Source organism: Acipenser ruthenus, chromosome 24 (assembly GCF_902713425.1).
Source record: "Acipenser ruthenus chromosome 24, fAciRut3.2 maternal haplotype, whole genome shotgun sequence".
Taxonomy (NCBI): domain Eukaryota; kingdom Metazoa; phylum Chordata; class Actinopteri; order Acipenseriformes; family Acipenseridae; genus Acipenser; species Acipenser ruthenus.
In genome coordinates, this window is record NC_081212.1 from 26,157,473 (window position 1) to 26,168,685 (window position 11,213).

The window sequence follows — 11,213 nt, forward strand, 5'->3', positions numbered from 1 at the left end:
CACACTTGTGTTTTAAGGCCACTTTTGGGACTACAAATGGATTGCTAGAGTGAAATTCTCCTCCCCTTTAAATCATTTTTGTTGGCCTGTTTGTTTTTTCTTGTGTTACACCACAGTGACAGCTGGTGGTTACACAGTGTAAGGTCCGTTCGGCTGGGGTTGCCTTGGTGTTTTCTGTTGCAGATCCAGAGGTTCTGTGTTCACTGGCGGGTAATGCAATGCTTTCCTGTCTGGCAGGATGAATTTGGATTCTGGAGGAGGAAGTGGAGAGGAGGAGGAGGAGGAGGATGAGGGTGAAGAGGAAGAAGACTCCCATAGCGAGGAGTTTCAGACAGGAAATGCATGTGGCAGGGAACAGAGGCAGTGCAGGGTTGCAGAAGTGGGAGAGAGCTCTTATGAAGGAGAGAGGGAAGGAGAAAACGCCACAGTGAGGAGAAAGCTGAGGAGCAGGGAAAGAGCAACACAGAAAACTGGAAGAGAAATCCAGGGTGCGAACGACGAGGCACAGAGGAAAAAGAAAAAGAAGAAACGAAAGTATAACCATCACTCTGTGCTCGTATTGTATTTTACTGTGTGTTTCCATTTTTGCATATTTGCAGAAAGTCATGAGAGAATCAAAGATATGATTAGTGGAAAAAAACAATTTTGATGAACAAACAGAAGTTATATATCAATAGATCCATACAGAACAATATACACCATCTTTATTAAAACTATCTTTGCTTATGGAGTTTTATTTTGATGTAAATGAAATGTTCGGTGTCTTTATTGTTTTGTAAAATACTGGCCAGTTCGTAGGGGGAAGCACAATCTACATTTTTTTTTTCTTTTCTAGATGGATAGGCATAAACCTGACGAACTGCAAGTATGAGAGCGGTAAGCGGTCTTCCTGTCTGTGGGAGTTTCCTATTTGTTTTCATTTCCGCTGTGGTAGCATGACCTGTGTTTAGCACTTCAGTATAATAACACCACAGATGTGTAATGTGTGTGTGTGTGTGTGTGTGTGTGTTTCACCAGTGCGGCGAGCGACCCGGGTCCTAGGCCTGAGGGAGGTCGGTGACGATGAGGATTGGACGGTCTACTGGACAGATTACTCTGTCTCCATGGAGCGGATCGTAGAAATGAAGAGGTACCAGGTGCGAGAGAGAGGACTGGAATTATCTCCACTACTCACAACAATCATTTGATTGATCTGTCCTGCAGCTAGTGTGAACTGGGTACAGCTGTTGAACTGACACTACATTTGAAAGCATTTTAAAAGATACACGGGGCTGGGGGCATCCAGCTTTGAAGCAACCAGCTCTATGCAGCTCTGTGCAATTCAAGCCTGTCTGTTAAGTATCATTGTTTCTCCTGATGTAGAGAATCAACCATTTCCCGGGGATGAGTGAGATTTGCCGAAAGGACCTGCTGGCCAGGAATATGAACCGGATGCTGAAGCTTTTCCGTAAAGACTATAACATCTTCCCGCAGACCTGGTGCCTGCCCGCAGAGTAAGGCGCGTGTCACATTTCCTGCAGCTCTGTCTGTCTGCTGTATGCTGGGTGGAACGTGTAGGAAATCCTCTTGTGTTTTGCAGTTATGTCGAATTCCAAGCCTACCAGCGAAGCAGGAAGAACAAGACGTTCATCTGCAAGCCGGACAGCGGCTGCCAGGGCAAAGGCATCTTCATCACCCGCAAGCCCCAGGACATCCGGCCTGGAGAGCACCTCATCTGTCAGCAGTACATCTCCAAGGTAACCGGCTGTCTGTCCACAGAGTGCAGGGGGACTACAGTGAGTTTTGTGACCTCCCTTCTTTTGTTTCTCATCACAGCCCTTCATCGTTGACGGCTTCAAGTTGGACCTGCGGCTGTACGTGCTGGTGACCTCGTGTGACCCCCTGCGTGTGTTCCTGTACCGGGAGGGGCTGGTTCGCTTCGCTACATCCAGGTACAGCCAGCCCAACAGCAGCAACCTGGTAACGTGTCTCCGCCTTTGCACTGCATTACAGGAGGGGGCGGGGTGGGAGGAGCAGTACGTATGCCTTTCCTAATGTGTGCGATGCACAATCCCATCAGAAATAGCAATGTTGTAAAGGAGGGGGTTTAGCTATAGGGCTATATATATATATATATATAAAAACATTCTTGCTAGTAAACAAAATGAATTCTGGAAACAGTATATATTCTTTTGTTTGTGCACATACGTGACAGTAAAGACTACACATGGTTACATCAGATTGTCTTTGAAAGTGTGGGTGGTCTGAATAACACTCAACAATAATATTGACCAACTGTAATGCCCTATTTAATTTACCCTACTCCAGATGCTGTGTGTGAGTTTGTTTCCCTTGTGTCACATCCATGAACCATGGGCCAGTGTTACCGGGAACACAGATCCTAAACGGAACATGAATCACCCCTAAAATAGGGATAACATGAGAGTGGTAGAGTCTTGTTAGTCTAACAGCTCCTGTCCCTGTGCCTGCAGAATGATGTGTTCATGCACCTGACTAACTACGCCATCAACAAGCACAATGCCAACTTCATCCAGGACGAGGAGACCGGCAGCAAGAGGTCAGTGAAGATCCGCTCACCGCTTACTCCCTGATGGCTGCACAGCGATCTGTACTTTCAGCAGCTTTTACAGTCTGGTCATTCCGCTTTGTGTTCCTGATTGTCAATGAAACCCCGACTTGAAGCCTGTTCCTCCCTTCCCCTCCAATGCAGGAAGCTGTCCACATTTAAGATGTGGCTGGAGGAGAGCGGCTATGATGTGGAGAAGCTGTGGGGGGAGCTGGAAGACATGGTAATCAAGACCCTGATCTCTGCTCACCCCACACTCAAACACAACTACCACACCGGCTTCCCCAACCAGCTGGGGCCCAGCGCCTGCTTTGAGATCCTGGGTTTCGACATCCTGCTGGACTTCAAGCTCAAGCCCTGGCTGCTCGAGGTACGCTGGGAGTGGGGGGTGAATGGGGGGGCCTCTAGGACTGCCACCTCCAAGGTGCAAAACACAGGGACATCGCAATGGAAGGGCAAGTGTTTAAACTCTCCAGAAATCATATCATCATCCAACAGGTAGCATTGATAATACTACTGTTATAGAATTGACACCCATTTAATATTGTGCGTCTGTTGCAGTAATATTATTGAGCTCAACTTACCAAAATGGCATTGCGGTGTTGCTGTAGTAATCTACGTGAATGTGGAAGCATAACGTTAAAAACGGGATAAGATTAAATACCAGGATCTTTTAGTGTCCCGGGAAGGCATATTGAAATCCTGGGACACCTTCCTCAAAACCGGGATGGTCCAGGGAAAACAGGGACAGCTGGCAACCCCAGGTGTTTCAATCGCTTTCAGGTGCAACAGCAGAAGTGTAAGTAGTGTGAGACACTGAGTCTCACTCCCAGTGTGATGAACAGTTCTGCGCTTCTCACTGTGTTCACATGGTTTGGGTAGGGTATGTGACAATTCCCCAGTCTTTTACCTCTTGTTATTCCTGCAGGAAAGTTGGGTGTGGTAATCTGCAGGAATTAATCGAGGCTGTTCCTTGTAAGAAGCATGAGTTGACTATCTCCGCCTCTCTTGATCCTGGCAGGTGAATCACTCCCCCAGCTTCACCACAGACTCTCAGCTGGACCAGGATGTGAAGGAGGCTCTTCTCATCGACACTCTCACCCTGCTCAACCTGGGTGCCAGTGACCGCCAGAGGATCCTGGAGGAGGACAGGCGAATGGTTAAAGAGCGGCTGCTACAGAGACAGAGACCGGCCCGCGAGTCACGGTACAAGGGGGGGGGGCGCTGCTGACCTGGGAGTGAATAGCCAGTGGTGCCAATGGCAACATGAGCTTACCTTTTAGATTTGCTAATGGAGGTATTATGTTATAATTAGGCAACACCCAACCAACCAGGTTTTCTGCTTATGGCTTAAAGTATTTAAATTATTGAAAAATCACTGGAATTACTGGAAAGTTCAGCTCACGCATCTGAACTTAACATGAACTGTGTACGCTGCTGCTCCCTCACTGTCCACAGGATGGTGCTGTTGTTTAAGATGCAGGTCCTCCGCACAATCTGTGTGTCTGGTAACGACTTGCTCTTCCCCCGCTCTCCACAGGAGGGAGCTGTTCCTCAGCACTCAGGCCTCCTGGTTGGCTCAGGCAGAGAAGCACGAGGAAGAGCACTGCGGGGGATTCCACAAGATCTTTCCCCGGGAGGATTCCAAGAAATACGCCGAGTTCTTTAAGCAGAGCTGCACCCTCTTCCAGGAAACGGTGTCTTCCAAAGCCAGGGAGGAGTGCGCCAGGTAGTTCGTCTTCATAACTCAACCACAGTATGTTAAACTTGGTGAAACTCCAGTGTCTGTTTCAATGCCTGTCTGTGTGCTGTGGTCTTGTGTCCCAGGAAACAGCTGGAGGAGCTGCGTCTGAAGCAGGAGCTGGAGGGCCCAGGCAGGGGAGGGGGCAGGGCGAAGCACAGGGGGCTGCAGGGGGAGTCTGCTGGGGAGAGAGCTCTGCTATGCCACCACACCACCATCCCAGTGCATAGGAGCATGGTGCGCTACACAAGAAGGACTTGGGTGAGGGCTCACACACACACACACTGAACCCTTCAGGCACTATTCATCTTGCTGCTGTGCTTGGTTCCAGTGGTTTAGTGGTCTATTGGCACTTCAGGGCTAGGGCTCGATTTATTTTGTAGCATTACTGGAAAAAAAGGTAAACCTTAATTTGCTTAAATAGTAGTTTTGTGGCTAATGTGTGCTTGTCAGGACCCCCTTGAAATGAGCTGTATCTCTCAATCCTGATTAAATCAATACATTTGAACTCTTGTATTCTAGTCCCTCCCTGTTTGTGCATGTTATGGCATGTTTCCATGAGTAGTCTCCGATAGGCCAGCATGGTTCTCGCTCTTGTGTCTCCCCCTGGTGGCTGGTGCAGTGTGGTTCCTGGCAGCCGGTGGATATTGTACCGGAAGAGGAAGCTGAGAGACTGCGTGGTTTGGAGCTGCGGGAGAACCTGGTGCGGAGGATGGGGGTAGCAGAGCTGCTCTACTTCCTTCTGGGGAACAGAGCCCAGGGGCAGGACAAATACCCCTGGCTGGCGACTGCTCTCCAGCAATACCATCACCAATGCATTGACAAAGACAAGGTAGCTGCAGTAAGGTTGTCTGCTACTACTAGTTTTGTTATAGAACAGGTTAATTGGTCTTTCCACGAATGTGATGCAAACTGCACTTTGCTATAAAGACTGCTCAAACTTAAACACTTTCTTTGCTAAAGTGCTCAGCTTACTCCAAATGAACTGTAACCCTTTCTCCCTCTGTCCCTCTCTCTCCAGGAGTCCCCGCAGTGTTCAGGATTCTCTTCTCTCTTCAGAGTGCGAGCCCTCAGCCCCCTCTCCAGGAGCCCCGCCCACACCCATGTCCAGCTCCGCCCCCTGGCCAATATACCTCGCTCCCGCCTCGACACATCCAGACAAGGCCCCCTCATGCTGTGTGCCCTGGGCAGGCCTAGCCGGCGGGGAGTGCGGAGACCCATCCCCTGGACCAAAGGGAGGGACCCGAGCCTCCTGCGCATAGGCTTGAGAGGAGTGGGGCTCCCTATGCAACTGGAGAAAGCCAGCCGAAACGAGAGCCAGCGGGGTGAGAGATCTGAGCCCAGTCCTGAGGCACAGAGGTTATGGATGCAGGTTATGTATGAATAATCAAGTATCAGCGCCTGGTTACCGAGTGACTATTTACTCACAACCAGCACTAGTAAACATAGGAGTGTGCTTCAGCTGCTCGTGTAAGCATTCCCAAGGTTACCAGGTGAAACTGCTTGGTTATTTCATTTATACATCGCTTTGGGTATTAAATAGTTGAGGGTATCCGAAAAAGAAAAGACCTTGAAAAGACCTTGAGTGTATGAAACATAATCCACACTAGTGGGTTCACCAGTGTTTTAATCAGTTCCTATTAGGGGTTACCAGTGTGAGGGACCCAGTTTCAGTATGATGAAAATAAAAGCAGAAGATATAGCTGCTGTGCCATTATGCTCCATTGTCTTCTCCCTAGCTGGCTCTGTTGGAAAGGGGCTCAATCACAGCCCTCCCAGTTTCTCCAGTTCCCAGGCCAATTTCTCTGGTGCCTTGCCCAGATTCCCTGGCTTCTGCTGTAATGGCCTCTATGGTCCTGCAGGGGGCAGCCTCGCTGCCACAAAGCCAGGCCCTCGCTTCGAGATCTTCCAGCGCTCTGCCAGTCTGGGATCACTACAGCCTGAGCTGGCAAGGTAGGGGCACCCGTGTCTGTATGTCTGTATGTCTGTCTGTCTGTCCAAATCTACAATGTATGCATATATTTATCTATCGTACTCAATATACAGTGCTGTGAATGAGGTTTACATTCCAAATAAAAGATATTCTATAATATCTTACAAATAATAATGAGCCTTAATATGAAGCAGGAAAATCGTCAGTATTCTCTATCAAGTGAAATCAAAGCTGCAGCCTCATTGGTTGATGTGTGTGTTTCACCAGGGCCTCTTTCGGTGTGTGTCCAAACCCCATTGAGGCTCAGCTAAGCAGGGAGCGGGGTGGCTGGTTCAGGATGAAGCCCCAGGAGGAGAGAGGGAGCATCTGTGGAAGAGGCTGCTGAAGACAGCCAGCTCTCCTTTAGAGCACTTTCTGTAAAGCTATGAAGAGTATTATTACCACACATTTGTTTTTTAAATGATGTTAAAATAAAGACTATTTATAAAGCGTTATAGTAATGATGTTATTACAGCTGCATTGTAATAGCAGGCTTCCTGATTTTTACGTGCTGCTTTTAATATTAACCATTACATAAAATCTGCTTCGATTAGTAAGAGAGAGTTGTTGACTATATTGACTATATTGATGGTTACATCAGATCCTCCAAAATCCCCAGACTCTGCTCACATCACAGTAGGATACACCACGCTGCCTCAAATCCACGCTGCCTCAAATCAGTCTTGATTAAGCACCACGGAGAGTGCACTGCCTCTGCTTTTTTTTTTTTTTTTTTTTGCATGTTGACAGTATTTTTCTTAACCGCCACTATAATCAAACGAAATTCCCTGTCAAAATGACCCTCTTAAGAGAGATGAAATCACTTATTTTTCCACAAACTGATTTTTTTTTTAGTTTATACCACTATTGTTGTTTTGCATTCAGAAATATTTCAAATATTTTTCTACAACAAATGACGATAAATATTTCTGCTTCAAGAGTTTTGCTTGTTTTACTGTAGTTTGCATACTTTAAAATTTCTTACAGTGAAGTCTGACTGTTTGCTATCCCATATGATATCCAAAAAGGTCATTTCAGCTCAGCAGAGACTTATGGGTCAAACCATATTAATATTAATGACAATAAATATCAATTAACACACAGGTCTGACATGAATATTCAGCTGTTGTAATATACTTCATATGATGAGTGATGTAAGAGCCCTTCCCACGGAGACAGCCAATCGAGTTTCTACCTGACTGGGCGGGGCAGTTAAATATCACTCATCACACCAGCATTGCATTGAATTCCTTCATAAGAACAGAAGATGTCATTGTGATGGCGTAAGACCTCCCGGTTTAAATAGTGGTGTGAGTGTAAGTTTGGCAGGGATGGGGTTAAACCCATCCCTGCTAACAATCACAGGTGCGGCTATTACTTAATTAGGTAATTGGGTGCTAATTGGGGAATGGCCAGTAAAAGCCTTTGGTTGGAGCATTTTTAACTGGCATCTCTCTGTTATTTTAATTTTCTCTTCAACTGTACTGTTCTGATAACTTCTAACTTTGTTAACCGTAAACTTTGAGTCTAAATGCAATGTATCAAATTCCATAAATACAGCCTGTGTTCACACAACTGACTGCTCAAACAAAGCTTAGATACCGTCAAATAAACATTTTTAAAAAAGAAATCTAAATAAAGCTAAAGTTGCAGGACCTGTACATCTGCTCAAATTTCAGAGGAACTGTATCTTGAAATTCACTAAAAATGCATTGAATTGCTCTCTGCAGCACATGTAAACTCAGGAAACACTTTAGGGGGAAATTCATATTTTATTGAACTTGTCAGGCACTCCATTGTGTTTGGTTCATAGAACAATAACGATGAATCTTTTTTTCTAAATCCTGGTAGATTTTCGAATGTGATCTGCAGGCAGGTATAGACACTGATGTTTTTGTTGCTTCCTTTCAGATTGTGCTGATGGGGATGGGTTAAAGACAGAATTCGGGTTCGGGACATGTTTAAGACATGCTGAAGCAGTTTGTTAATGCCCGGGAGACAGCCAGGATTAGGAAGTCTAGACAGACGCACACGTGTACGGACACAGAGCACTATCAGGTTCTCGGTTCAGGTAAATGCTCTCAGTTGGCTTGGTGTTTTTCCAGTATTTTCACCGCAGGTACCCTCTGCACCACCCATGGCTAGGCTTTATTGAACAGAGGAATAAACTGCAGCTGGTAAGTTTACCAGCAGTGTTGTGTGATGCTCTGCTCTTATGGACTCGAGCGATGTCGGTGATATAAGGTTGAATGCTGTATGACCACGAGCCCGGCTGCTTTGCATATTGTGAAGAAGCATGCTTGCAATGTGCATGGTCCCCAGTATGCGCCTTGCCTCTGCCCTCTTACACAGCCTCCTGGTTTTGATTAGTTCAATAATACATACTATATTGTTTAGAAAACAATGCCAGTCTTTATCTGACTGAAAGCCTGCATTCTCCCTTATGAGGGCTTGGTGAGTTATGTTTCCATATTTTGACAAAAAGATAAACGTAAACGGCAAATGTAATATCTTATACCTGTGCAACGGAGCACTGTCGCAGTGTCTCAACAGAGCAGCACTTTGCAATGCATACCACTTCTGGTAGGAGTTATGCAATCAACACAGTCAGCCACTCAAAAGCTTTTTTTAAAACTGTCTGTGGTATTTGTACTCATCAATCACATTTAATCAAAAGCTTCTGTATTTCAGCATGTTGAATGGCTATGTTTAGACACGCCGTATAATCACCGTTCCTAGAAATTGTCAATGATGTACAAGAAAAATGATCTGCAAGCCTGTAAGGGAAATTCCCTACAGCGGCACAATACAGACATAAAACCAAGCAAGAAAAATCAGAGAAAACAGCCCCTTTCAAATCCACATGGTCTGTGTACACCTACTATGAAAAGGCTAGATATATATAAAGTAGGCTGTTGTTTTAAAAGGCTGCTCTGCTTGTAAGAGATTATTAACAAGTGGTTACAACAAGTGGGACTGCTGCAGAGTGGTGCCATGACCAACACTAGTCGTTGACTGCAGTTTAACTCTGGTCATCTGTCACATGTGTTTCTGCTAGGTGTGTGCAAGTGTTCTTGCTGAGCCCCCGAAGTTGCCACACAGGCCTTCATGTGACTGCCTCTCTATCTCCGGATCAGTGCCTCACGCAATGGCACGCTCAAAAGGACCAGGACACACACCAGCAGCATTGTTTGCTGCCTTTGTTTAACATATCTGTCACACTCATCATCTTATCAGCCATCGCAGATATACTATATACAATACTCCAGAGACAGACTCGCTTGGCTCCAAATACTTATTTACAGAAGAGCGAGGTGGGGGGTCCTCATAGCTGAAATAGTTTGGATCCGTATGAACTTCTCAACTCTGGAGGACATTTCAAGTGTTCAGTCGTTTGTCTTACGAGTTCAAAAATCTTTGAAAGTGTAACATCGCAGAGGCTGGGTGCAAACCGGCGACCCCACACACTCACAATGCAAAAGAGCCAGGTTCATCTGCATTCGTGGTTTATAGAGATTTCATACCTCCTCTCATCTCACCAACTGTGGGTCAGAATCCGTAACACTGACTCGATATTTAACCATTTGATAATTCATGGATTCGGTTCATTCACGGCTAGTCCAAGCTGATGCTAACTGTGTAAGTGCCCTTCACTGACTCACTGATACAGGTTCACTTCACCAGTTATATGCATCCCACTTTTTAGCATTCACAGCAAAAAGAAGCAAATGAGCTGCTTTTCTGTCTAGATCACATTTATTTACACAGGTTTATTTTCACCTGTTTTTAATTCTTATGATTTATTTAATAAAAAGACAGACAATTTGGCTTCAGTTTAAGCACCAAGTGGAAAAATGAGCTGCTTAACTGAAAAGACATGGTGTAGCACCACCTCTTACTTTGATTGACAAACTAAGGAAAGGTCACGTGGCCTCTCAGGATTCTGAGGAGGCCATTTTAAATGGGCTTTTGAAGCAGGTCCTTCTTTTGTGTACCACCCGAACCATCCCAGGTAAAAACAAGGTCTTTTAAAATGTTATTGCATTATGTTAAAAACGGATCGTTGAGCCAATTTCTATTGATTATTAACTAAACAATAATAGCGTGCACTGCAGACCAGCCGTTCCACCATTGATGGGATGTTTTGATATTATTGTTCTGGATCGTGTTTGTGCTTTTGTTGTATTTGTACTTAAGAAAGAACATGTAGTTATGTTCAGATGTTTATTTTCTTGTGGGAGCCACCATCTCCCTTTTGTTTGGCCTTTTTTGTCTTAGACCCACACAGCTGGGTTCTATTTACAGCTTTGCGTGTCAAGTTTGCTTATACAACATGAGGCACTAAGGATAATGGTGAACACAGCTGGAGTGGTTTGTTTGTGGTCATCTACTTGATCAGCCTGCCTAAGGGGAATGTACTCTATTTTAGTCAATCTGTCAGGACCCCCGTGTGTTAACAACCTGCAGCGTATCAATGAACTGAAACTCATTTAGTGGCACTTCAGAGAGACGTGACCTTTAAGAGACTAGGACCTCACATGGAGCCTAGGGGTTTAAGCTTCATAGCAATGCATGTGGCCCCTTTCTGCCTGCGAAGGGATCAGCGTTGGCTTCCTGCAAGGAGTCACCTTGGCTTCAGTGCAACATGTTTCTGGAAACACGTCCTTGTTTAATGTTCTGGATGTTTCTGTGGCCAAGAAAGCTTCTTCGACAATGGGGCTCAGCGATCACATGCCGACGCTCTTAAACAGCTGCTCCCTCTAGAGAGGGCACGGTTTGGATCGCTGGTAAAATGGATCGTTCTGCTGCTACTGTATGTAAACCCTCACAGGCCATGTCTGAATAACCTGCTGTCTTTCTTCATGGCATGCAGCTTGTTGAAACGGCAGCAATCAATGTAGTGTTAACTGCTTCCTTCATGGTTCCTTGTGTAG

The 11,213-nt window shown here is 45.7% G+C and overlaps 1 protein-coding gene across 1 annotated transcript; it reads left to right on the forward strand.

Annotated features, from left to right (window-relative positions):
* The first annotated feature begins 238 nt into the window (after positions 1-238).
* Positions 239-6,729, forward strand: LOC117429720 (tubulin polyglutamylase ttll6-like). The gene is made up of 15 exons (XM_034049537.3): positions 239-534; positions 836-876; positions 1,018-1,136; positions 1,363-1,493; positions 1,580-1,736; positions 1,816-1,959; positions 2,472-2,557; positions 2,711-2,936; positions 3,588-3,772; positions 4,107-4,295; positions 4,394-4,568; positions 4,930-5,139; positions 5,329-5,632; positions 6,047-6,260; positions 6,508-6,729. Exons 1-15 carry the CDS (start codon positions 239-241, stop codon positions 6,623-6,625), a joined length of 2,595 nt encoding a protein of 864 aa, XP_033905428.3. The 3' UTR covers positions 6,626-6,729.
* The last annotated feature ends 4,484 nt before the right edge of the window (positions 6,730-11,213 follow it).